General features: G+C 48.3%; 1 protein-coding gene across 4 annotated transcripts; it reads left to right on the top strand.

Moving 5' to 3' along the window:
* The first annotated feature begins 1278 nt into the window (after nucleotides 1-1278).
* On the top strand, nucleotides 1279-26014 carry ACLY (ATP citrate lyase). 4 transcript variants are annotated; one of them, XM_014885454.2, is made up of 28 exons: nucleotides 1279-1418; nucleotides 6890-7059; nucleotides 8340-8462; nucleotides 9457-9519; nucleotides 9793-9983; nucleotides 10913-10992; nucleotides 11443-11573; nucleotides 12930-13048; nucleotides 13542-13678; nucleotides 14073-14134; nucleotides 14305-14422; nucleotides 14568-14722; nucleotides 15428-15518; nucleotides 17652-17793; nucleotides 19527-19695; nucleotides 20145-20249; nucleotides 20493-20689; nucleotides 20832-20913; nucleotides 21253-21363; nucleotides 21893-22020; nucleotides 22213-22306; nucleotides 22563-22717; nucleotides 23067-23217; nucleotides 23705-23848; nucleotides 24029-24142; nucleotides 24657-24739; nucleotides 24962-25038; nucleotides 25204-26014. In XM_014885454.2, exons 2-28 carry the CDS (start codon nucleotides 6901-6903, stop codon nucleotides 25296-25298), a joined length of 3276 nt encoding a protein of 1091 aa, XP_014740940.1. In that variant the 5' UTR covers nucleotides 1279-1418; nucleotides 6890-6900; the 3' UTR covers nucleotides 25299-26014. The 4 variants fall into 4 exon arrangements, with proteins under 4 accessions (XP_014740940.1, XP_088035815.1, XP_014740939.1 ...); XM_088179689.1 differs by having other exon boundaries at nucleotides 1286-1418; nucleotides 11443-11577; nucleotides 12934-13048; XM_014885453.2 differs by lacking the exon at nucleotides 1279-1418 and adding an exon at nucleotides 2155-2276.
* The last annotated feature ends 625 nt before the right edge of the window (nucleotides 26015-26639 follow it).

The raw sequence follows: 26639 nt of genomic DNA, 5'->3' as shown, positions 1-26639 counted from the left end.
GGGCATTGGCCTGTGTGTTCCGCAGTGGCAACACGAGGACAGCCATCGCTTCCCTACAGTACTGGTTTGATACTCGCCGCTGGCCCCGGTACCGGTTTCAGCGCTGAGGGATCTAATCCTGGCCAAATAAATGACGAACGGCAAATGCTGCTGGTTCGTTCCCATCAGCGCTCCCGTCCTGACTTTATTTTGGCGCTGGGTCAGACCTTGCGCCAAGATCTTCGCTTGAAACACTTTGTTCCTGCCAAGTGACTCAAAGTAAGGGTGGGGGGAGGGCATCTGTCCCGCTCGCAACCGGTGACATTTAATGTCACCACGAGGCGGATCAGCACTGCCAGGCTCCGGACCCTGAGCGGCGCTGCCCTAGGCTTGGCCGTGGCCCAGCACCGCTCGACGGCCGCCGCTGGGGCGGGAGGCGGAGTGCGGGTCACGCCAGGGTAGGGAGACACGCACTGCCGAGCTCTGGAGTGGGCGGGCGGGATGACACACCCCGTCCCCAGGGAGCCGGGCAGGGAATTTCAACCAGAATAAGCGTTCGTTTTTGCAGGGAGATTTCCCCCCCACTAGCACACCCCGACCCCAGCGGGGTGGGCAGCAACACTGTGTTCGTGAGGGCTGTGGCAAGTGTGCCCGGTCACTAGCCCGGTGACTTTGTCTTGGGGACATCACAGCCCCGGCCATCGCCTGTTCACCGCTCCGGGTGCTCCCTCAGCGCCGATGATGAGCGCGTTGGTCACAGGCTGGAAATACCAGGAGAAAAGTAAGTGTGAGCTGGGTATTCCCAGGAAGCAGGAGAGCCGTGGCTGCTGCCTTGAGAGGCTAGTGAGGAAACGGAGCAGCCGGGAGGCAGGATGCAGCGGGCTCGCCCCGCTGCCCCGCTCCCGTTGGCCGCGTCCCCTGGGATTGCGCTCCAGTGGTGCCGGCGGTAGTGGCACCGGTGATCCGGCTCCGGTAATCCTGCCACTCCCCCGTGGGCACCACCGGGCACCGCCCGCTCCCGCAGTCACAACACGCCCGTGGGAGGATTCTCGGCGTGTCTCGGCGCTGAGGAAGGAGCCCCGTTCCCGCCGCCGGTGCCGTTGGGCGGTGGGCCTAATGACGTCATCGTGGCCTATGACGTAAATGGCGGCGCGTCTGGCGTTGGGGGGGGTCACGGCCGAGGGCGCCGCCGTGGGTGGGGCGAGGGTTCCAGAACTACGAGTCCCACAAGGCTACGCGGCCGCACCCCACCGGCGGCGGCCAATGGGTGCGCGGCGGGCGCTCAGGCAACGCGCACGTGGCAGCGGCGGCGGCCAATGGGCGGCGGCGGCGGCCGTAGCCCGATGGGCCGGGGAGGCCGCGCTCCGCGAACAAAAGGCGGCGACGGCGGCGTGAGCGGGGCCGGAGCGGCAGCGGAGCGGAGTGGGAGCGGGGCCCAGGTGAGTGCTGAGGCGGCTGCAGCGCCGAGCTCTGTCTGGCGTGTGGCGGGGCCTCGCGCGACTCCTCTGCCGGCGCTACCGCGGTGCCCACGCGTCTGGGGCGGGAGCCGCGCTGGCTCTGGCCGGCCCCGGCCCCGATAGCTCGCGGTAGGGCGGGCGAGTCCCGGGAGCGGCCCGCAGCCTGCGGGTTCGCGGGTGTGCCGGCAGGAGCGGCCGTCCCGGTGCGGTCCGGAGTGGAGCTCCTCGCTCCCGCCGGTATGGTCGCCCTGACCTTGCGGGTCCGCCGGGGTCTCCTCGCAGCGGTGCCGGTGCCCGCTCGGGTCCCGGTGGCTGGGGCGGCTCTGGGGCACGGACAGTGTGCGGTGGTCACAGCGCAGAGATTGTAAACAAACGGCTGGGAAAGGGGTCCGGCTTTATGTGTTTTTCGCCCCGGGTCCAGGGGGGCCTTGCCTCTCCTGTCATAGGGAAAATCCTTTCGTGGCCATCCTGGATGGATCCCGCGTCGGGATCACGCTGTTCCCATATGAGTAGCAGCGTGCACAGCCCATGTGTCGCTCCCTTCCCGGGACAGTTGGCTGTGTTCCAGCTCTCCTGTTTGCTGCTTGCAAACATCTCCTGTTTGTCTTGCTGCTTTCGAAATTCTCATCCTGTTATACAGACTCTCCCTTCTCTCTGTTAAACAGTTTGTTCTCTGCAGGCTGAAAACTGAGGTCCACCCTGGCCATCCTGTTTGTAGGTGTCTCTATTCTTTCTGATCTCTAACTGGGCTTGGAGCTCAGAGTATCAGCTCTGCGGTCCAGTGCTGTTACCTGAACCCTGTTGGATGTCCTGCATGTGAGACTCTACAGCTCTCTCCAGGTATCAGGGCTCTTCCCATGGTTTCAGCGCTGCCTGAAGTGGTTCCCAAACAAGGACAGCTACAGTTGGATGTCCTGCCCAGCCATGGTGGCCAGGGAGCCCTTTGCTGCTGTACACTGTGCAAGTGGTTTAAGGAATAAGCTTGTTAAGGAGCCCCAAGGCTGCAGAAGAAGATGATCTTTAATGACAGGATTCCCAGATTCCCCCGTTGTGGCACTGGGTGCCCACCAGGTGTGGGGAGCCTGTCTGCTGCTCTCCATTAGCCACATGTAACTGGTCCATGGTCCATGCTCCTCCCTGGCTGCTGTGGTTTTCTCAGAGGTTCCCTGTGTTCAGGGAGCCTCCCTGAGAGCTGGGCATGCAGCACCTGTTTGCATCACCCCACACAGCATTTCCCAACTGCAGCTGTAGGACCATGACCTCGCGTTGGCTGCGGCACTGAGCCCTCACCGTCCTCTGATGAAACACACGGGTTTGCCAGGTGGGAGCTGATGTAACTTTTCATGCTGCCATGGGCTGAAAATACTGGCTTAGCTTGAACTGTGTTAATAAATGACCCGGACTGGAGGGGAGAGGCTGCTTAATGGTGTGGATTTGTTGACACAATTCTTGGGAGAGTGGGTGTCAAGTCTTCACTGCAGAGGGAGTCCTTTCCTCCTGCTCTGAAGTGTCCTTCAGGTGCAATTGGAGGATGGTACCAATCCAGACCTCAGGGAATTCCATGTGTGAGCACCACATTCTGTGTGAACACAGATTGTGAAGATGAGTTACACCTCTTCTTCTGGTTAGAAGAAAAACAAACTAAATCAATGTCTGTAATAATTTCTTTCCCCTTGCAGAGCCGACCATGTCGCACTGAGCAGTGTCACATCGTTGATCTTCTGGGAGTTAGGGAGGCTTTATCTGAGTTCTGTGTCAGGAATGCCTCCTTGTTTCTCTGTCTATGCTTCATTTGGATCTGTTGCATTCATTCATCAGCTGATTGCTGATCTGTTGGGGCAGATGTATCACTTGTGTCACAGCAAACACAACATCCAGCTCAAGGACTCTTGCCTGCCTTGCCACCATCTCACTGATTTTTCTCTGTCAATACACTCAGAAAATTATCCCCAAGCATCAACTTCTTTGCATATATTTGACAGATGTTTTGAAGGAATAAGAGCTGCTGATCTCCTGAAAATATCATCTAATCCTTGTCTCTTACTTGCTCTGGACTTGCTAGCAAAGGCTGGAATCCAGCTGTTTTTGAATTGGTGGGTATGGATGATGAGAGAACAGTCTCCAAGGTGTTGCAGGGGAACTGTTTGTGTTGGAGCCTCACTGAATGAACATAAATCATTCATGGAAATCTGTGGCACTTGTGCTGCTGACATGAATCTGCCCTTGTGTGTGGTGGGTGCAAGGTCTGGGGCTTGAAGTGCTGAGAAAATTGCAGCTCAGTCTTGGCTAATGAATACTGAATAGAGCAGTGGAAGAGAATGTTTCTAACCCACAGCTTGTGTTTTGGGCAGAGAAAGGGACTTCTTTCCTGTGTTTGTCTTCAGAAGTGCAGCCACTGCTCTCCCCAGCACTGGTCATCACTGCAGGTGCTAAACATGACTGAAAATAAGATTATTCTGACAGATGAGAGTTTGAACCTGTCTCATTCCTGGGAAACTGGGAAGATTCAGTTCCTCTGCCTCTGTAGTGACATGAGGCTGTGTCCCTGCTTGGTGTTAGCAGAGCAGATGCAGTGAGTTAATGGATCTGCTCTGATCGTGTCTCCCTGGTTGTCAAGGGACCTGCACGAGCACACACAGCCAGGAATTGCTGATGCCCTATGGATTATTTTCCTGCTGATCTCTTAGCTTAACAGTTCAGCAGACTGAAGCAATTGCTTTGTGCTCTCTGTCCCACGAGAAAGGCAGTGTTAGAAAGGCGGTGGAAAAACTGAATGAGGGGTGTGATTAAAGACTTGCTAATATTTAGGAAACGTGAAACTCGGGCAGATAAGGTCAGAACAGCCTCATTCCTGCTGTTCTGTTGCCATGACACAAGGATGTTATTTTTTCATCTACTGCTATTGTAAGAATTCTGTAGTTTCCTTTCTTTACCCCAGTAGTGTTATTGCAAAAATGAGGTGATGAAGTTGTGAGGGAAACCGGGGAGCAGCAGAATGGAGCAGCATAAAAAAGACCAGAAATGAGAGAGGAACAGCTCTGCTTTGTGTCCCTCAGGTTTAAGGAGTCCCATGTGTGTCACTTGTTCCCACTGAGGTTTTTTTATGGGACTAATCTTAATAAGATCTGAGGGACACCCTGTGTCCAGTGCCCTGCAATTGCAGGGTATTTATTGGCATAACCGGCATCAGCCTGAGTGGTTTAATTTGTAATTGTGCACTGAAGTTCTGCAGTGCTGTTCAGAGGCTCTGTGACACCCTGGAGAAATGAGAAATACTTAGATTTCTTAAAGAAATATGTTTGCCGTTTTCTTTTACCCATCTGCTTCTGCTGCACTGAGATGTGACAGGGTTTCTCTGGGACAGACCCTGAGCAGATTGTGGAATTGATGGATTCCAAAGGGGTTTGAAGCAGGAATATTGCAGCTCCCTCCCAGGCAGAACAAATGATGGCTGCAGGTGTTACGAGAGCAGGGTTTGCTCTCAGAAATAGCTCTGCTTAGGTTCTAATGGAAAGTTTTGGGCTCTGCAGTACAGATGACTTGTGTGTGTGCAGCTGGGAGGCTGGGCAGTGGTGTGGTGCTTGTGGAGCCTGCAGAATCATTCTGGGGTGTGGGTTTGGGGTTTGCTGTCCTCTGGCTCACAAGAGTTCCTCTCTTGTCAGGCCACCTTGGCTTTGGCACTGGGCTAATAAACTAACAGGGGCTGTTTCAGTAGGCAGTTAGGGACAAATGTTTCTAGTGACAGGAGTGGGGACTGAGTCTGATGGAAGACGGGGTGCTGCAGAAACATTGCCCGATCCTCTTTTGAAATGGGATTAAATTCAATCGTGTTTAGGTTTGATATCAGAACTCTTTGAAAGTGGCCGTGCTGTTCTTTGTCTTTTACCCTTGCTGTAGCTTTGCCTTTGTGATTTTTTTAACCCTGGAATTGCATTTGAAAAGCCGGCAATGGCAAAGTTGGCTGCTGGTCCTTAAGCGTGGTTATCAGCTTTCAGTAATAGCACTTACTCAGTCTGACCTGTTTGGTTTTAGAAGCTCAGAGAATGCAACTTGTTTCCTACTATGAAATGGGAGTTGAGATGGACCAATCTCCTTCTTTCTGCTCTAGGGAAAAAAGTTGCTTATTTCTAATTAAGGCTAGTTAATCGCTGCCTAGTCTGTGTTTGCTTATATGATGAATAGCGCAGCTGATTACTAATGGTTATTACCCAGAGGGCAGCACAAGAAATAACTGGAATTTGTTGACTGTTTCCCTCTGTGGGTCTGAAGTGGGGTATGTGTGTTGTGAGGGCAGGTAGTCTTACTGAGCCACTCTAGTACTTGATGTACAGATGGAATCTGAACTCCTCGTTTTTTGTGCTGGTTCACCTCTGCTTTGCAGCTCTCCCAGAATCCATCCCAAGGGTGCTTTTGCTTCCTGCCACACTGACTGTGCTTGGGGAACAGTGACATGACCCCAGTCACTCAAAATGCAGGAGGAGCTGCTGCTTGAGCCTCCCTGTCAGCAGTCTGACCCCCAGACATACCAAACCCGCTGGCTGATCACAGCACTCAGTCCTGAGTGTGACACATGCAGACAGGGTCCCTGGGATGAAGTATTCTTTTAAATAAGCATTTATGGCAGATAAAAATAAATGTACCTTTGACACCTACGACTTTTTTTCTGCATATCAAAAAGAATAGTTACACTCTTGAGGTCAGAAGTCATTTGCCTACATCACTTTGGAATATACTTGAAAAGAGAAGACAGCCATCCATAGGAAAGGGACTGAATTAGGAATGTTTCTTAAAAAAAGCAAATCCAAAATCAAAACAAACTGTCTAACCTTAATCTTTGTTGTCTTGGCATCTTATTCTGTGAGATGTAAGGCTCTTTCCAAGAAACCTGGTTCTGAAACCAGAAAAAACAATGATGCAAACCTATTCTAGTTTTGGTAATCCTGGCAGTGTTTCCTTTTCCCTTTAGAAAAGGGATGGGGATTGCTGACGTGCTCAGAGTCAGGCTCAGCTGGGAATGTGGGCTGCCTTGGAGAAGTGAGTGGGAGGGAGGGGATCCCTCCCTGAAAATGCACCGGGAAAAGGGGTAGGTGGGTTACACCAGGAGCAGTGCTGGGGTGCTGACATTGGAGAGAGCTGGGCACTGCCCTGGATGTGAGGGATGCTCCAAGCTGTGTATTTGGGAAAGTGTTGGTGGTGGCTGGGACAGGCTGCAGGGATTCTGCCTTTCCCTGCAGACAAGGCTGGATGAAAATAGTGTGTATGGCAGGGGAATGGCATAGAAACTTTAAGCAACATGAGTAGTTCTTGCTTATCAGGGAAGTTTTAGGATTTTATGTGTAATGGGGAGACTTCGGTTTGCTTTGGATTTGTGTTGAACTGAGTGATGTGGAGTCCTTGACCAGAACAGAGCTTTGTTCCTGATGGATATTTGTTGTTTTTTTTTTCCCATCCAGACTAGGTAGCCATGTCAGCCAAAGCCATCTCAGAGCAGACGGGGAAGGAGTTCTTGTACAAGTACATCTGCACGTCCTCTGCCATCCAGAACCGCTTCAAGTATGCCCGGGTCACCCCAGCCACGGACTGGGCACGGCTCACCCAGGACCACCCCTGGCTCCTGAGCGAGGTAAGGACAGGCACGGCAGGATCTGCCTCCCTGCAGCTCCTGAGCATGGCTCCAGATCCTCCTGAAGGACCAGTCACTCTCGACCCTGATGAAGAAACAAGCCTGGCTTCCAGGCTCAGTATCACCTCATGGGGGGCTGATTATTCCTTTAAAACTGTGAAATACAGGAGCAGAGATAGCTGTGAACCAGTTGCTCATAACTGCACAGAAGGTAAAGGAGGTTGATTCAAACAGAGATGCCAGTCCCTGTTCTCGAAGCCTTGCTCTCTGAAATCAGGGAGTGCTCTCTGTGTCTGGCTTTAACGTTATGTTAGGACACTGTTTTAGTTTTCTTGAATCTAAGCAAAATGTCAGGGAAAACTTCCTTTTTTAAATTTTTCAGTGCAAAGTCATTTATCTCTGTATGTCATATCCTCACACTTTTTGCAGAGAAAACATACCCAGAGGTCTTTTTATTAGCTGTCCAAGCTGGCTCCTTTCCAGTGGTTAATTATATTAAGTCGTTGGCTGGAGACCATGAATGTCTCATAGTCCTTGACTGACTGACTGATAGAAGCCATGCACTAATTAGATGTTCCATGCTCAAGTGCCTGAATGAACTGCAGGAAGAGACCAGAAGTGCTTCTAAAAACCTTACAAGAAGCCAGAAGGGAGCAAGGATGCTCTTGGGCCTTTAAGTCTGGAAAGGGCTTCAGGGTCCAGCAGCAAGACCATTCTCAGTGTCCTGTGTGTTCTGACTCTTAAGTTACTGAAGTTCCAGGATGTATCAGTGGTACAGGATAATGACACCCAGCTGTAATTTGTTTTTGTTTTTTTTTTAAAGGTATTTGTAAGCTAGAGATGTGTGCAACCCAGGAGCAGCTAACCATGGGTATTTTATAAAGAGCCATGGTCAGCTGGCTGAAATTGCCTGACCCTAAGCCAGTCTTATAAGCAAAGTGTAGTGACAGCAGGAGCTTTTTTTATTATTTTTGTGAGCAACTGTCTGTCATGACTTTTATTGGTTTTTTTCATTAAAAAAAAAAGAACAAGCTGTCACCTCAGCCTCTGATGTCTGCTCACAGCTGAGTAGAAGCAAGATAGCTCTTCTTAAAGTACAGGGTAAAAAAACCCAAACTTGCAGGCATTTTGTACCAGGAGCTGAGTTTGCTGAGATTAAAAGAATTTTGCAAGGACATGTGCTGTGCAGAACTGATTTAAGTTTTCACTCTCTGCAGAGAATCACTGGACCAAAGTCACTTTCTAATGTTTATTCCTTCAAATCTGCCCACCCTTTGTAGCGTTTAGTGGTGAAGCCAGATCAGCTCATTAAGAGACGTGGGAAGCTTGGACTGGTTGGGATTAACCTCACCCTGGATCAGGTGAAGTCTTGGCTCAAGCAGCGCCTGGGTCAGGAAACCACGGTGAGTGTTCTGCTTTTGTTCCCAGGACAGTACAAGAGCTGTAAAATCACTGCTCCTCTGCTGTCAACCCGTGTGTTTTGGCTGATGATTGAGTATTACTTCAGGCCCTTATTTTTTTAACTCAGTGCTGCTGTGTAATATTTATTTTCCTGGGAATGACAGTGCAGTGCTAATGATAATGAAGTGCCTGCCATCCCTGCTGCTGTGTGTTGGGAGCTGATGGAGTTGTGCTGCCTCAAGGAATTTATGCCTTCTGCCCTGCTGGGATTGATTTGCTGCTGGCTCTGGCTCTGAGCTGGTGCAGCAAGAACTGGGAAGCAGCAGGAGCAGCATAGTGAGTGCTCCTCATTGGGAAAACCACGGGTTTGGAAATAACTCCTTTAGCACAGCACACCAACCATATCTAAAGCAAGGACTGGGCTACAGACTTGGACCACTGGTGTCCTCAGAAGCAGGGAGGATCCCCCAGTGTCTCTTGAGCCTGGAAACATGGGTTTGGATAACAGGAAAGTGCCTACACAGAACAGCTCCTGGACTCATAAGAAGAGGCTGGAAGATTCTCTTGCTCCTCTGTGCTCCCTGATATCATTTCAGGTGAACTCTACTCTGAGGCCTCTGCTCCTGCCACCATCTCAGGAGTTCCTCACTTCTGAATTTTCCACTACTCCAAGAGCAGCTCAAGCCCTTGTGTCTCACTGTGCTGAGCAGGGCCCAGTGACAGTGCTGTCTCTGAGAGGAGAGGAGCTGTCCTGGTGTAATTCTGATACCCTTCTATCCTGTTAAGAATGGGAAAGGTGACCGACTCTTGTAACCAGATATCCTGGGGTGACAGTGCTGAATGCTGTGCTGGAGAGGGAGAAGTGGTTCCCCAGGAGGCACAGTGGAGAGGGAGCAATTTTGGAGCAGTGCTGATTAACTCTCAAAGCTTTCCTTATGCTGTCACAAATGTGCTGGACAAGTGGTTATGGGAGTTTATCTTGTTTTCTGTCCCCAGATTGCTAATGCGAAGGGAATCCTAAAGAACTTTCTGATTGAGCCCTTCGTCCCTCACAAACAGGTTGGTACACCATTAAAACAGGCTGTTAAATCTCTTTGGACTTGCATGCTTAGCTGGATTGGTACAGGGGAGAGGGCAGAAGTTTGGGAGTGTGCTGTTGAGCTGACAGTGTTGCTGCACACTCTGGGCAGTGTCAGGGCCACTCCAGCACTGCTGCTCCTTGGGAAGCTCAATGTTGGGCTCAGCTGTCCCAATCCCAGCACTGGCACAAATGCCTCTCCAGGGTCTTCTCTGGGGTCATGGATAAATGCTTGTCCCTGCTCTGTGGTGCAGGAGGAAGAGTTCTATGTGTGCATCTACGCTGCCCGTGAGGGAGACTATGTGCTCTTCCACCACGAAGGGGGTGTGGATGTGGGAGATGTGGATGCCAAAGCTCAGAAGCTGCTTGTGGCAGTGGATGAGAAGATCAGTGAATCAGATGTGAAGAAGCATCTCCTGCAGCATGCTCCAGCTAACAAGAAGGAGTAAGTAGAGATGCAGTTCTAGGTAGGACCAGCCATGCAGCAGCTGCTCTCTTTTATCTCCGTGCCACATCCCTCTATTTTCTTCCTGAAGCTCGCTCTCCTGCCCTTCTTCCTGCTCTCTAGAATGTGCCATGCATCCTGAATCCAAGCTCTCTGACCTTATCTCAGCTGTCTGTAAAACCCAAAAATAAAGTTTCTTGGTGCTGAGCCTTTACTTGGCAGCAGCACTTGCCAGCCTGCTTAGGTCTCAACCTGAGACTGTAGACATGTACTGAATTCTGATCCTTTGTGCCAGCATAGAAGTTTCTTCTGTTTAGTGAAATGGTGATGAGATGTGGCTCTGACTGCTAATTCAGAACATCTCTCTCCCTTGCTCTGGCCTGATCTCCAAAGTTATTCTCCTGTTCTTCCTTCTGCAGGCTTATCTGTAGATCTGAAGGCTTCTGCATCTCCCTCAATTACATGCCCATACCTAGTTAGCCTAATATGAGTCATGATTTTTCCAAACATAGCGTAATCCTTGCTGACATTGTGCAGTACTGAAGGATGAAGGAGCCTGTCACTCCACCAGTTCACTGCAGCCTCCCCCCATCACAGCTAACAAAGCTCAGATCTGACAAAGATGGGTATCAGCAGGGAGGCAACGATGTGCTTCTGTCTTCTGGGGAGATAAATCAGACTGCACAGCTCTGACAGTTGTGAGCAACTGTGTCCTCAGCAGAGTTTGGTGGAGGGTAATTAAGATGAGTCATCAAGGTCTTCCTTCCCTTGAGTCATCCGTCACCCAGAGAAGATGAATGAGAAAGAAAGAAATTGATGCCGAGCAGATTTGCAGATTGCCACCAATACAAATGAATAAAGCAGGCTGTGCTTAGATTTGGCTGCTTTCATTAACTTGTGTTACTTTTTTTTTTTTTTTTTTTTTACAGCATCTTGGCCAGCTTCATCTGTGGCCTGTTCAACCTTTATGAAGATCTGTATTTTACGTACCTCGAGATCAATCCATTAGGTAATGGATATTTTTGGAAGCAGAACTTTCTGTTCTGAAATACTGAAATGTGTTCTTGATCCTTCCTTTGGTTCTGTAATTCATAACAGCATCAGGTGCCATGTGCATAAGTACGGAAGTGGCAGTGATAGGTCTTTGAGCTGTTCATTCAGTGAATTAAAAATGAAGAAATGAAAAATTCCCTTGAAGGGCGTATTAAGGGAGAATTGAAGACTGTAAAAATTGCACTGTTAGAGCAAAAACAGCCCCTGAGACAGAGCCTGGACCATGGCCACAGTTCCAGGTTAATTCCTTGGGGAACTTGCTGGGGCTGGTCAATAGTGCTTAGTGCCAGGGGAAACAGCAGTCACCCAGCTTTTGCAATGATGTCTGTGTGGTACCAGATGTTGGAGTAAATCTGTGATGTGTCTCTGTACAACCCAGAGCTAACTGTGATGTTTTTCACTGCAGTGGTGACTAAGGATGGTGTTTACATCCTTGATTTGGCTGCGAAGATTGATGCCACGGCTGACTACATCTGCAAAGTGAAGTGGGGGGATGTGGAGTTCCCCCCTCCTTTTGGCAGGGAAGCTTACCCTGAGGCAAGTGACAGCTTGAATTCCTTCATTGCGTCCTGAGTTCATCATTGCTTGGGTCCCCATGGATTGCTGTTTCCAGTGGTTTTGTTGCTGTCTCAAGCACCTTGGCAGTGCTGTCTGTGATACCCTGTGCACAGGGTGCTGTAGTCCTAGGACTGCTCAGAATCACACTCTGAACTGCAGTTGCTTCCCAGCTCTGTTTGGTCAGTTCTTAAATTCAGAACTGACTTGTTTTAATAGCGGCTGATATTTAATTTTCCTCAGCTGTGTGCCAGAGCTCTGTGCCTGTGCAGAGCTTCCTTTTGTGGTTCCTGCCCACATTGCTCCCCTCTGCATCACTATTTTTTGTCTTGGGGCAGTGGTTACTGGGAACCCCATGGGAGCTGATGTTCCTTCAGTGTTTCAGTGACAGACCTGAGAGCAAAGCAGCAACTTGTGCAAGTGCTGCATCCAAGTGTGAATCCATAGAAAATAATCACAATTTCTGAAACTTTTAAGTAAGAAGATGTTAGTGCACCTGTTTTTTCCAAAAAGTGAGGACAAGGTGAGGAATGCAGGCAGCACTTTGTTGTAAAGCTAGTAGTGCCTGTTCCCTCCCCAAGTTCCTGGGGTCTGTACACAAGCATAGCTCCAGACACAGGTCCCAGCAGCTTCAGAGGCTGTTGGAAGTAGAGCTCTCTCCTTAATTATTCTGTTACTTATTTCAGGGGTCTGTTCTCCTCTCTCCAAAAAGATTTCTGTCCTGACTTTTTCATTTTAATGATTATAATTATGCTTCAGTTGGAAGGTTTTTTTGTACTGTGGCCAGAAAATCCATTTAGCTGTTCCTTTCCATGTAGCTTGCTGGATGCCAACATTCAACTCAATTTGCTCTTAAAAGGATTAGTTCAGGTTTTGTCTCTGAATCATCCCTCTCGGAGTCCCTGGGAAGGTTGTTATGGCAGAGTCTTCGCTGGGAATGTTAATGAGCTCTGATGAAGTGCTGCTCAGCAGCCTGGCACACTGGGCTGCAGGGGCACCACGTTGAGCCAAATTACAGCTCTCAGTGATTGTTCCTGGCTCCAGCACAGCCAGAGTGGTCACCATGGGTGATATGATTTTTAGATTTCCTCAGGTCTCAGTCTCAGACAAGGCCAGAACAGACTTTACAGGTCTGTTCAGATTTTGCGACTGTGTGATGGAGGTCTGCAGCTGGGTCTCTGTCCCTGACAAATGCTGTGTCTGTAGCTCTGCTGTCCCTTAGCTGTAGCTGATGGGGTGTGATTGCTCTGTGTGTCCAAATGCACCCTGCACTATGAACCCTTGGGATGGAAAAGGCAGGTGCAGGAGGAAGCTGAGGTGGTGCTGCTCTCTCTGCAGGAAGCTTACATTGCTGACCTGGATGCCAAGAGTGGGGCCAGCCTGAAGCTTACGATCCTGAACCCCAAAGGCAGGATCTGGACCATGGTGGCTGGTGGTGGTGCTTCAGTGGTGTACAGGTAATTAAAGCAAGAATTTCAAGTGCTGGGGGAGCATAATTGCTGCAGCCTCTGCAAAGTAGACTCTCCTAAAGCCATTTTTCCTCTACTGTAACTGTTTGGGATCTCTTCAGAATGAAGATGCACAGATTTTTCACCAGACTGTGGAACATAGTGTCCCATAAGGCATTTAATTTTGGAAGGGTTAAGGTTAGATAGTTTCTTACAGAGATACAGTTCCTTTCTGATTTACGAGGAAATAAGTTGGCTGGAGGCTGTTGAGGGTAATATGATTGTTGTAGTGGTTGCTGAGTTTGTACCTGGGGAGCATGACAAGATTAATTGTGACTGGCACCAAGAGGAGAGCAACTTTAATTTCACCAGGCAGCACTGTCCCTCTGTTAAGAGTCCCAATTCCCCAGGGATTTAGAATACTTTGGGAACTTTAGTTATAATTTGAGTCACTATATAATCTCTTAAATAACTGTTTGTTTTTTTTTTTTTTTTTTGTTAGTGACACCATTTGTGACCTGGGGGGTGTGAATGAGCTGGCAAACTACGGGGAATACTCAGGAGCCCCAAGTGAGCAGCAGACCTATGACTATGCTAAAACCATCCTCTCCCTCATGACCCGAGAGAAGCACCCCGAAGGTAAGGGAGGTGCAGCAATTCCGAAGCTGTGAAACTGTCTGGCAGAAAAACCTGGACATATCTGGGCTGTTACTATGCTTAGCCTTCCCTGGCAGAGCTTTCAGTGTTCTGCTGCCTTCTGAAGGAATCAGGGCTGGATTTTTGTTAGCTCTTGCGTGAAAGAAAGGACTTGTGTTTTTCCATGGGGCCTGAGAGATCCCTATCAAACATTCTTGCTTGGTACAAAGCTCTTATCTTCCAGATACTAAACTTAACTGCTTTAGTTTTTTTTCCCCCCCACTAAACACAAGTGGTTACTCTGCGACTTTGTTTTCACTTTGTCCTTAACTGCTTCCTGATTTTTGGCTTACTCTGCTCTTGAAATCCTTTCACTTACCTGTGTTTCTTCCCTCAGGGAAGATCCTGATTATCGGAGGCAGCATTGCAAACTTCACCAATGTAGCAGCCACCTTTAAAGTAAGTTATCAGTCTCAAACATCAGCAAACACAGTTGTCAGCCCCTGCCCTTCTTCCCAATTCCATGTTTGGCTGAGGCCCGCAGTCCATCTCTTCCAGGAGTTCCTGAGATGATGGGACAGGGTAAATCTCTGGCTGCCTGGATCACCTGTCCTGTGTGTTTCTTTTAGGGCATTGTGAGAGCAATTAAGGATTACCAAGGCCCTCTGAAGGAGCATGAGGTGAGGATCTTTGTACGAAGAGGAGGCCCGAACTACCAGGAAGGGTTACGTGTCATGGGAGAAGTCGGTAAGGACCGAGCCTGTCCTTAAGTTTTGTTCTTGCATCTTGTTTCTTCCACCTCAGCTGTCTGCTGAGCTTTCTCAAGGTTAAATGCTTCACTTTGGTAGAGCTTTCCCTTGAGGGGGCTGACTGCTCTTGTGTACTTCCACAGGGAAGACCACAGGGATCCCCATCCATGTGTTTGGCACGGAGACCCACATGACCGCGATCGTGGGCATGGCCCTGGGCCACCGGCCCATCCCCAACCAGCCACCTGCTGCAGCCCACACTGCCAACTTCCTCCTCAACGCCAGTGGCAGCCCCTCGGTGAGCTCTCTGTGCAAGGGACATGGCTGAGGAGCCTCCTGAAGGCACCTGCCACTGACCAGACAGGCTGGGAACACATTTTGGCCACAATGTATTGTAACATTGACTGGTGCCAGGTCTAAGACAGAGACATGACCCTCTTGAGATTGATGTGACATGTTTATCGTTCTGAACTCTTCTTAAATAGAGAGTTTGAATTTCCTGAGGATACATGTGTGATTGGTTGCTGTCTTAAGACACACATTTCCCTGTCCAGTGATACATCTACATTTAGGGTCCAATAGATGGGCTGGGATTCTCTGTATCTGTTCAAATACATCCTACTATCACTCACCCAGGTACCTGCCTGCTTACAGGCTGGTTGGGTTTCAACCTGCAACCAGCTGCAATATGAAATGTGACATGTATTTGTAGGAAGCTTTAGGAAAACATGACTCTACTAGTGCAGTTTATCAGGAGAAGCCACCCCAGTTCCCATCTCACTTGTGCAGAAAATGTGGCCTCTCAAAGCTGACAGTGACTGTTGAACCTACTGGGTCATTCAGTTTTCTGTCGCTTGACTGAAATGGTCCTATCTGAAAACTCATTTTCTTTGGTTTTCTTTGTAGTAGACCAGTGTAGCCAAAGTGAGGCCACCTCCTCCTCTGTGCTCTAGGCCATACCTGAAGCACTGTCCCTCACTGATTTGGCTTCTGAATCTTTCAGACTCCAGCACCAAGCAGAACTGCCTCCTTCTCTGAGTCCAAACCAGATGGTATTGCTCCAGCTAAGAAGGCAAAACCAACAGCACCTCTTGGTAAGTCCAGCCCTGGGAGTACTGCTGCCGATGCTGTGCTGTTCCCAAAGGCAGGATGAGCATGAGACAAATTGGGTTTTTTTGTGGCTATAAAGGGAAGCAGTTTTGTGGTACCTGCCTATCTTTGTTTTGACTGTAGTTAAGTGTTTTAGCAGCTCACTTGTGCCATGAGCTCATACACACAGCACAGTCAGAGTTGCTCTGATCTGGGATGTTCAGGAACAGCACAAGAGGAAGTACAGAGAGAGGGCTCCAGTCTGCTTGTTTTTTAACAAGAGCAAACCCAAAAGCCCTGTGTGCTGTGGAGAGGAGGACTGCTGCAGCACCTGCCTGGATGCCTGGCCAGTGACTGGCAGCAGTCAGCTCTGTCATACCATTGCATGAGTGAATCTCTCTTTAACAGATTCAATCCCAGCCTCGAGACCTGGTTCAGGTAGGACCTGTGTGACCAGCTGAATGTGTTTGGCCTTGCTGGCAGCTGACTTTTTTAATTCTTGGTTTTGTTGCTGTTTTTTCTCTCCAAAAGTTTGCTGTGTTGTCTGGTCCTTTCGTCCTGCCCAGCATATTTAGCTGTCACCATGTGAACTTCTTATCTGGTTTTTCAAGTGCAGATCACATATGCCTCTGCACAAATGCTTCTTATTTCTGGGGGAAAGAGGGCCAGGTCTCAAACTTTGTTTTTTCTTCCCTTCCCCCACAGAGCCATCACAGAGAACAGCCTAAGGCACACTGTTCTGTTTGCTTCCCAAAAGGAGGAGTCACTGATTGTGACCAATAACTGGTATCTTGTTTCAAAGAGAAACAATGTAGTGCAGGGGCCCTGGTTATCAGGTTTAGAAAGTACAGAAAAGTCACAGATTAACTAAATGTTGCCTTAACAGTCCAGCAAACTGTTAAAGCTTGTGCTCAGTCAAGTTATTTTATAGGGACTTTAAGACTCTTACTGGGCTCTGTGCTGTGTGAGAATAAACTGCTGAACAAGTCGGGGGGCAAAGTAGAGCTTCAGTTATGTCCCTTGTCATGAGGAGGGACAGTAGAAGGGGAATTCCTGGATTGTTGCTTGCATGCTCTAAGACAAATGTCATCACCTCTTTGTCTCTGTATTTTGGTGTTCCTGGGAGCACTCATGGTACCCCCTTGCAGGCACCTGCAAGATAAACAGAATTTTCAGTTCCCTGGTGACAAGTCATGTTGCAGTGAATCTGAACTGTGAATGTATAGGGCTGGAGAGCAAGGACTTTTTTTTTTTTTTTTTTTTTTTTTTTTTTTTTTTTTTTTTTTTTTTTTTTTTTTTGTTGAAGCCAGAGGAACAGTGTCCTGTTTAATCCCTAATGCTGTTTACCTTTGATCCAAATCCAGAAAGAACTCAGCAGTAGCCCAAGCTGGCATCAGCAGGTGGATCAGCTCTGAGTTTTTACAAGTTTTAAAATTAATTTTGCCTGGAGTCAGAAGGAGGGACTCAATGTTGTGCTGTGACAAGTGATGTAAATAGACTTTAGGCCAACAGTCCATCCTCACTGGTTGAACTGTTACTTTCCCTGTGACTCTGTCCCCTGAAGCCAAGGTTTGGGCCATATATAAATTCCTGGAGCCATCAAGTTTGTTTTGGATTCTGATCATTAGAAAAAGAAAGGAAATTAAAAAAAAGGCAGGAAACATACTCAGGTTTTCTTTCCTATCATTCTACTATGGTGCCCTGACCAGCTTCCCATGATTTGCCCAGACTGTGGGCTACATGCAAATAAATACATGAAATTCAAAATTCTCTTTTGCTTTCCATAACAAAACTAGGAGAAATATGAAAGGCCTATGAGAGGAGAGGCAGAGGCAGTTTTCACTTCTCTGCTCTCCCAGCTCCCTCCTGTAATTCACTTGCCCATTTAGTGAACCCCAAAACCTGGCTGTTGTGTTCAGAATCCGGGGAAGGGGTTTCATCTACAGTTTCTTCCCTGATTCAGGCAGTGTGGCTACTCCTCCAAACTGTAGTTCATCTCCTGGGTTCAGTTTGAAGTGGGGGAATACACTCATCCAGGAGCCTTTCAGCAGGCATTTGGCAAAGTTGCAGTTTGTGTCTTGCTCAGGTGTACAGTTTGAAGATGGTTTGGGTTTTTTTTTTCCCCTCTCTCTGAGCAGGTAAAGCCACAGCACTGTTCAGCCGCCACACCAAGGCAATCGTGTGGGGGATGCAGACCCGGGCTGTGCAAGGAATGCTGGACTTTGATTACATTTGTTCCCGGGATGAGCCCTCAGTGGCTGCCATGGTTTATCCCTTCACGTAAGTAGCCTGTGACTGCATCACTTTTCCATTTCCCTCCAACTCTTCTGTGACCTTCCTCCTCTCTGTCTCTGTGGCTCTTTATGGAGTTCTGTCCTGGTCTCCATCCCTGCTGGAACACCTTTTCCTCTGCTCCCTTCCACTCCTGGGTTGGCTTTGTAGGCTGCTTTCTTCAACCATTGATTTCAGGCTGTGCTGTTGAAACAGCTTGATGTTCACCACAGAACTGAAGTTCCACTTCATGTGCTTTTAAAAGATGCCCAAATTCTGTTCTTCACTCAGTGAGTAAGGCAAGTGTGACTACCTGGGCTTGCTTTCCAGCTCCCTGGCTCAGCAAGGCAGGCAGGCTGTGTAAGGCTTCTTCCACTCACCTGTGCTTGTCTGAGACACCTTGATTTGTGCCTGCAGCAGCAGGAATTGCCCCTCCTAATATTATCTAGAATCATAGCAGCTCTGCTGACAAATCAAAGCAGGTATGAAGCCAAACAAATTTAAAAAGAATAAAATCTTTTCATATTCTTTCCACTACCAGCAGTGGTTACTTATCCACAGGCTTCCTGCCTGTTCCTTGAGTGGGATAGAGAGTTCCCTTATGGTGTTTGCCTTCTCTTACTTATCCCAACAGGGATGAGAGGGGCTATTGGGTGTGCATGAGCTGTTTTATTGTATCTCCTCAGTGTGGGGGTCTCCCTGTGGGATGGGGCAAGCAGGGAGAAGAGAAACAGCAGCTTTTGCTTCCAATACGGTGAGGTGGGAGCCCAGAGCCAGGCAGGAGCCTTGGTTCATTCCTGTGCTATTTACAGACATCCTGGAGAGCTGATGTCTAATCAACCTCTGTCCTGCAGAGAATTTCTCCTCTTGACAATTAAGACCTTGTCCTGTTATTCTGCAGCTCTGATGGTAATTGCAGCTCTGTAATAACTTCTCAGCAAGTGCAAACCATGGGGTACTGAGTGCAGGCACACCAATGTCTGTTGGTGGGTGGCAGCCCCTGGCAGTGCTGCACTTGATTAAGGAGGAAAAAGCAATAGGGATTGAAGTTTAAGGCTACCTCTAATTATCAGGTTCTGCTTGACCTTTTGGAGGGAGCCAGGCTGGCAAGACCTGAAGTGTTCTGTCACAAATGTACTGGTATGAGAGCACAGCCAGTATCCACACACTTGAATGACTGCCCAGTCAGACTTCACTGCAGTTCCAATCAGAGCATCTACTGTGCATGAAATACCAACAGTGAAACCTTCCCAGGTGCTTCCCCTCCAGTGCCTGTGAGATGGGCAGAGTCCCATTGTAGCAGGATTGGGAAGCTGACTGGTCCTCCCATTGCTGTCCTGGCTGTTCACCACAGATACTGGTTTCCTATTCCCCCCAGTCCAGCCCAGTGACACAGCTTTGCACGCCTCTCATTCATTACTCTTTCTGTGCCTCATTCTGTCTTCCAGCTTGGAGTAGAGTTAAGGCTCTGGTAACTTCACTGTGGGAGAGCTTATTCATCTTGCTGGATGCCTCTGTCCCCATTAGCCCGTCTCCTTCCATATGCTGCTCTGTCCTAATTCTCTGAAGAACCTTCTGCTGTCATATGGTCCCTCCCCAGACATGCTCACGTGCTCGTGAGTGTCTCAGTCAGTCTTGGGGGCTGAGAATGGGGTTTGTAAACTCCTCTGTCTGCATGCACTGTGTCCCTTGGCCTTTCCAGCAGCCTGAAGGTCAGGGCTTTTCCATCTTCTCTTCCACAGTGGTGACCACAGGCAGAAATTCTACTGGGGCCACAAGGAAATCCTGATCCCAGTCTACAAGAACATGTCAGATGCCATGAGGAAGCACCCAGAGGTGGATGTTCTCATCAACTTTGCCTCCCTGCGCTCTGCCTATGACAGCACTGTGGAAACCATGAATTATCCCCAGGTGAGTGCAGGATCCAGAAGAAGCCCAAATGAAGAAGGAAGATCCTGTCAGCAGGGTACTGCTGTTTCTTAAAAACATGATGGCATTAGTAAATTGTCTTGGTCTTCTGACTTAGCACATAACTCTAAATTCTAACCCCTTACAGAATGTAAGGAGGATGCTGGGAGTCCCTGGCAAATCCTAATGCTGGACTTGCAATTTGTTTAAGAGGAGCTTGGTGCTTCTTGGTTAGCAGTAACTACTTCAGGCTGACTATAATGCAGTGCTGCTCTGATGTGCAGGGGGGAGAAAATTCCCTGACCAGAGCACTGAGCCTGTTGTGAGGATCATGGCAGCCTGCAGATTCATGCATTGGGCCTTCCTGGATGAGGGTGCATAGAGTGACCTCCCAGAGGCCTGACAAGGGGCTGCTCTGTGGGGTACCAATGCTTTTCTTTCTCTTGCTGCAGATCCGAACCATTGCCATTATTGCCGAGGGCATTCCAGAGGCCCTGACTCGCAAACTGATCAAGACAGCTGATAAAAAGGGAGTCACCATCATTGGGCCTGCAACTGTAAGTGCTGATGGCTGCCTCCTCCCGTCTTTCTTAACCTTCAGATCAGCTTTCTTTGATGGATGAAGTGTATCCTACAATCCACTTTGGCTTTAGTCACAGGAAGTGCATGCTAGTCTCTCATCCTAAAGTCTTTGCCATCCTCCCTTCTCTATACAAATGCTGGCAAGGCTGCCTTACACAAATATTCCTCAATTTCATGATTTTTAAAGGGCTTTACACCTTTCTCTTATTCCCTTACAGGTTGGTGGGATCAAGCCAGGTTGCTTTAAAATAGGCAACACAGGAGGCATGCTGGATAACATCTTGGCATCGAAGCTGTACCGTCCTGGCAGTGTGGCCTACGTGTCCCGCTCTGGAGGAATGTCCAACGAGCTCAACAACATCATCTCCCGAACCACTGATGGGGTCTATGAGGGGGTGGCCATCGGAGGAGACAGGTACGAGTTGGCATCTTCACCAGGCACTGGTTTTCAAGAATTGTTGGTAATTTGGAGAAGGAAGAGCAGGTTGGGTGTTAATTTTTCTTTCAGAAAAGTATATGAAATAAATTTTGACCATTTCCCCTGTATCTGCACACAGGTATCCTGGTTCAACTTTTATGGATCATGTCTTGCGTTATCAGGATACTCCAGGAGTGAAGATGATTGTAGTACTGGGAGAGGTGAGTGAGACCACTTTACTATCTGAGAAATACCTGCGTGTAATTTTTGTTTTGGGAGCATCTGATCTGGTTGCAAGGATGCTAAATAGCAGCTACTTCTACTTTTCTTGAATATTCTAAATTTTATTTCTTGCTGCTTTCATCAAAAGAAATAGAATGTATTCCACAGGCAAGCATGGTCTTTACTATTTAAAAGAAAAAGAAAAATCAGGAGGTTTTGTTCTGAGACTTCAGCCATTTCTGTGAAAAAGGAGAAAAACTCCCAGCAATGTTTCTGTGTGTGTCTTGGAGCTGGTTTTATCAAAAGTGCAGCTGAGAACCATCTCTCCCTCCCTGCAGATTGGAGGCACAGAAGAGTACAAGATCTGTAGGGGCATTAAAGAAGGCCGGATCACCAAGCCAGTGGTGTGCTGGTGCATTGGTACCTGTGCCACCATGTTCTCCTCAGAGGTATGTGCAAAAATGGGGGCAAATGCAAAAAATAAGGATATATCCACAACAGGAAGAAAAACACAACTTCACTCATTTTACCTAAACCTTCCAGAACTGGCAGTAGTAACTTTAATGTGCAAAAGTTCATAAATATAAATGATAAAGATATCTTGTGCTTCTATAGTTCTGTCACAGGAAATTTCCAGGGGATTCTGCTAGCTTGTGAAGGGAGCCCAAAGATCCCAGGGAAAGCAACAAATTCCAATAGCTGCCTGTTTCTGGAGTGGGGATGGCAAAGATCTAGGTTAAGCAGCTCTGAAGTGGGGCAGTTTAGGGAGGTAGAACATGAATGAATGAGCCTGGAGGGATTCCAGATAAGAACATCCCTGTGATTGCCCTGCTGGCTCTGACTGCAGCCAGGAGTTTTGGTAGCCTGGAGGAGACAGATGTGCAGCCACTGGTGTTCCCAGTCAAGGCTCTATTCTGAGGGCACTCTCTGCAGGTAACAGTCTGTATTCCTTAGTGCTCTCTCTTTTCCTGTTTGTAGGTGCAGTTTGGCCATGCAGGAGCTTGTGCTAACCAGGCCTCTGAAACTGCTGTAGCAAAGAACCAAGCCTTAAAGGAAGCTGGAGTGTTTGTTCCCCGGAGTTTCGATGAGCTGGGAGAGGTCATTCAGTAAGTCACACTCACAGGGCGCCTTCAGCAGTGGACAAAAGCTGTCAGGGCACTGATTCTGGCCTGATAGGGAATATATTTCTGCTTAAGGAAAGCAGCTTCTACTGGTTGTGGAGTTTTAAGGTCTAGGTTAGATCACCTTGCTTGGATCCCCTAGAAGGACCAAAGTTACTGAATGGATTCTCTCCCTAGGTCTGTGTACCAGGATCTTGTGGCCAAAAGAGTGATTGAACCAGCTGAGGAAGTGCCTCCTCCAACTGTGCCAATGGATTACTCCTGGGCAAGGGTGAGCTGTGCTGATATACCAGCTTCTGGATTTCTTGGAATCAGACAGGGCATTGGCTGTGATTCTGGATGCCATGTTGGGGTTATACCTTGTGCTATGTAGTGTTACTTGTGAGCTGCTGGCTGTGCTGGTTCTGGGTTGTGGAAGCTTCTCTGAGGGCAAGCCTGAGGTGTTGTTTTTTGCCCACTCTGCCCTGTGCTGCTCCTCCCTGCTGGTGTAGGTTGTTTAATATCCTGTATTTACACTGCAATTCCAGGAGCTGGGACTGATTCGCAAACCAGCTTCCTTCATGACCAGCATCTGTGACGAGCGAGGACAGGAGCTGATCTATGCTGGCATGCCCATCACCGAGGTCTTCAAAGAGGAGATGGGAATTGGAGGGGTTCTAGGCCTGCTCTGGTTTCAGAGGAGGTGAGGCAGCTCTTGTGAAAGCTTGCAAATTCTTTTGAGTTTTTTTTACTTATTAATAGACTTTTAAGCAGAAAAGGTAACTCCAGGATTCCTTTGTCAAGGTAGATTTGCTGGAATGCCATCTCTGTTTCCTCCATGACGCCATATCAGCATTTTGGGTTGCATACAGTGTTTTTTAATCTTGGGATGAGGTTTTCCATGAGTCTTGTGGTGCATTGAGGAAATTTCTGTATTCTAGATCTGATTCACACTGTGACTACTTGTGTCACCTCAACTCTGGAGAGACTGGGGGCTTTACAAACATTTGCATGTGTGTTCTGTCCCTGACTGCTGTGCTGTCTGTGCCCAGGTTACCCAGGTATGCCTGCCAGTTCATTGAGATGTGCCTGATGGTGACAGCAGACCACGGGCCAGCCGTGTCTGGAGCCCACAACACTATTGTCTGTGCCAGGGCTGGCAAAGATCTGGTTTCAAGCCTCACTTCAGGCCTTCTTACTATTGTGAGTACCTGATATTCAGGAGGTTTAGCTTTTGTTACTCATTACTCTTCTAGGTTTTGTTACTACTGATTTTTGGATTGGCAGCAGTCACAGACTGGTGGTGTCTGTCCAGTCACGCTTTGAATTTCAGCTCTAATAGTTTAGTGCTCCCTGTTTCAAATCTGTTCCGTTTTTCCAGTAAGCCAGACTAGTTTGTCTCCTTTGAGTCTAGGAATATTTTGTAGCAGCCAAATTGCTGTCAGTGTTGTCTCTGGTTGCCTGAACTCTGATAAGAGTTACTAAAACAGACATTGGATTGCATTTTCCCCCCACATTGTCTCTAGCAGAGATGCACTGGCTCCAAATTAGCACTTGTGTGAGAGATAAGCAGCCCAACTCTGATGTCATGAATGCCAGAGAGGAGGAGGGTGGATGTGGGAGATAATCTTGGGTTTGTATCTTAATTGTGGAGTCCTTTGATGTTATTGTCTTTGTGTCCTGCATCCAGGGTGACCGGTTTGGGGGAGCACTTGATGCTGCAGCCAAAATGTTCAGCAAAGCTTTTGACAGTGGGATTATCCCCATGGAATTTGTGAATAAGATGAAGAAAGAAGGGAAGCTGATCATGGGCATTGGACACAGAGTGAAATCAGTAAGAAAACTGCATTAGGACAAACTGGAGGGATTTTTAGGGGACGGGTGGGGGAGAGCAAAAACAAAGGAAATAAAATTGGCAAGTTTCAGAGGCAGCCATTGGCTAAATTCTCTCAAATCTACAAAGAGTATCAGTAAGAGGCAACATCATTGACTGTAATGTGCTCTGAACTTGCAGATAAACAACCCTGATATGAGAGTTCAGATTCTCAAGGACTATGTGAAGCAGCACTTCCCAGCCACTCCGCTGCTGGACTACGCACTTGAAGTAGAAAAAATCACAACTTCCAAGGTGAAAGGCGCCAGCATTGAACTGCTCTGAGCACTAATTCTCATGGGAGGGAAAGTGACTGGGGCTTAGCTGTATTTTCAGTGCAGTGCTTCATAAATTGTTGCTGGAGATTGTGTCTGGGGTAGAGTTAAGTCCAAGTACAGCTGCAGTTTGGAAAGGCTGAAGGCATTTGGCTACTAGGAAAATGATGAACAAGCCAAAACATCATCTGTGTGGCCACTGTCCACACTGGCACTGCTGGGTGCAAATCAGAGGCTGATTTACACCACATGTGCACATGTGCTGGTCCATGACAGGGAACTCTGGGGGTTGACCCAAGGGACCCCTTGCTTGGGGCTGGTTTTCCAGCATTCCTATTAAGTGTAGCTCTTTCTCAGGCTGCTGAGCAGCCTCTCCATCGCTGGGCTGGTGTGTCCTCAGCTACAGGTAGCCTTCAAATCACCAGTGGAAGGTGCCAGGTGAACACCGTGTGCACTGCTGACATCTTTATTGGGGTGTGTTTTATTTCCTACAGAAACCAAACCTTATCCTGAACGTAGATGGCTTTATTGGAGTGGCCTTTGTTGACGTGCTCAGGAATTGTGGCTCTTTCACAAGGTGAGTGAGGGTGGGCTGTTCTTGGATCATGATTCTATAAAGCTGAACAGCCAGTTCCTGAGGGGGCTGGGAAGGAAACATAGCCTGACATGGCTTTTGGGGGCAGAAGGCTGTCAGGGGAATTTGTGTGGCTTCTGGCACTAGAGCAGGTGGCAGCCCATCTGAGATTGGCTCCTGTTAACCAACTATTTAAGGAATCATTTATTTTCCTTTGTTTTGCAGGGAAGAAGCAGATGAATATATTGATATAGGAGCTCTCAATGGCATCTTTGTCCTGGGCAGGAGTATGGGATTCATTGGTGAGTTTGCCACATCCTCCTTGCCCCTTCCCTCCTCCTGGGCTGCCCTGCCCCGGGAACACCACACAAACCTGAAACCCAGGGGGCTTCAATGCACTTCAGAAATCCAACTCAAGACAAAGAGGAGGGACAGGGATTTTGTAACATAAACCACTCCCCTTTCAGGACACTACCTGGACCAGAAGAGGTTGAAGCAGGGTCTGTACCGTCACCCCTGGGATGACATATCCTATGTCCTACCGGAGCACATGACCATGTGAGAAGCTGGTGGTGCCTTGGAATGCAGGAACAAAAGCCTGTCCAGGGGACAGCCACAGTGGGACTGTGATGTATAAAGATGATTATTGGGACAGAGATGTTGAGCTGCCTGGTCAGACTGTGCAAAGTGACTGTTTTATAAGGATAGAAACTTACTCTAATAAAACCAAAACTTGTGCTATTCCCTCTGTTACCTGCTGTATTTAATACTATCTCACACTCATTTTTTTTCTATTCTCATTTCATTTTGTTTCCAGAAATGATTTAGCGTTTGGGGGGTAGAGTTTGGCTCATAGATATGCCTTACTGAACCTAACTCTGGTAACAAGCTGTACCTTTCCCATGAGGGGAACATGCCTGTCATTCCCGTGAGCCATGATTTGGAATTTTTTTTTGTTTGTTGTTTTTTCAATTTGTTTACCATGTTCTTATCCTTGCTCTGACTGTACCTGAATCCTGGGACCACTGCTGATGTATAACCAATGTTACTCAAGCTGGTGTAGTAATTTAAAGTGTAAAGTTGTAACATACTGCTGTGAAAACTGTGAAATCCCTGTATTCCACTGTCTGTATTTATGCAAACAACCTCTCCTTTACTCTGCTCTGTGCACTGTCACTCATGTAATCTGCAGCTGCAAAAATATCTCAGTAATAATTTCAGTGTCCTCCTTGTCTGTGTATTGTAACCAAATGGAAATAAACACACATTACTAATTTATTCTTTTTCCTTGTGTGGCTTCTGTAAGTGTCTAAAGCAGATCTGTGACAAGTTGTCATTTAACAAAATAACCTTCAAAACAATTACTCCTCAGGGCCTCTTTCAGGTGCTTTAAAAGGGGAGAAATAAAAATCAAACTGCATACAGACTTCACCTTGCCTGTTTCAGTGTAGGTTAAAAAGATAAAATTTAGTAGAGAGTAAACAGAAGGATGCAAATTACCTATGACTGATATAGCATGATACAAGAGTTAGGGAATTGCACTGTGTGTATAGCAAACATGAACTAACCACCTACAGCTTACTGAGTTGTGATTAAAAACCCTGTGTACCACGGAGGGAGGTAATTCCTAATTCCTCAGGTGCAGCCCGGGAGGGCACGGGGCAGAAGAAAAAGAAGAGGATGGAGCGGGGCCTGGGTCTGGTCCGTGCACCTGAGCTCCGGGATCACCCCCACGGGGAAGCGGAGGGGGGTGCGGGGTCCCTGGGGCTCCGGGCCGAGGGGATGGTGGAGATCCGGGGCAGTCCCGACCTGAAGGGACGGGGGAAATACGGAGAAGTCCCGGGTTGAGAGGACGCGGTGTCCCGGGAGGTCCCGGGGGCTCCGGGCCGAGGGGATGGAAACC

The sequence above is a fragment of the Sturnus vulgaris genome, chromosome 27 (assembly GCF_052056855.1).
Source record: "Sturnus vulgaris isolate bStuVul1 chromosome 27, bStuVul1.hap1, whole genome shotgun sequence".
Taxonomy (NCBI): domain Eukaryota; kingdom Metazoa; phylum Chordata; class Aves; order Passeriformes; family Sturnidae; genus Sturnus; species Sturnus vulgaris.
This window is presented reverse-complemented; position numbering and strand designations above follow the sequence as displayed.

What these genes read in the sequence shown, in the direction of transcription:
- ACLY (XM_014885454.2), top strand. Translation starts at nt 6,901, where the DNA reads ATGTCAGCCAAAGCCATCTCAGAGCAGACGGGGAAGGAGTTCTTGTAC. An exon ending in TTGGACACAGAGTGAAATCA is followed by an intron (nt 23,849 to 24,028) that starts GTAAGAAAACTG and finishes CTGAACTTGCAG; the next exon opens with ATAAACAACCCTGATATGAG. An exon ending in AATTGTGGCTCTTTCACAAG is followed by an intron (nt 24,740 to 24,961) that starts GTGAGTGAGGGT and finishes TTTGTTTTGCAG; the next exon opens with GGAAGAAGCAGATGAATATA.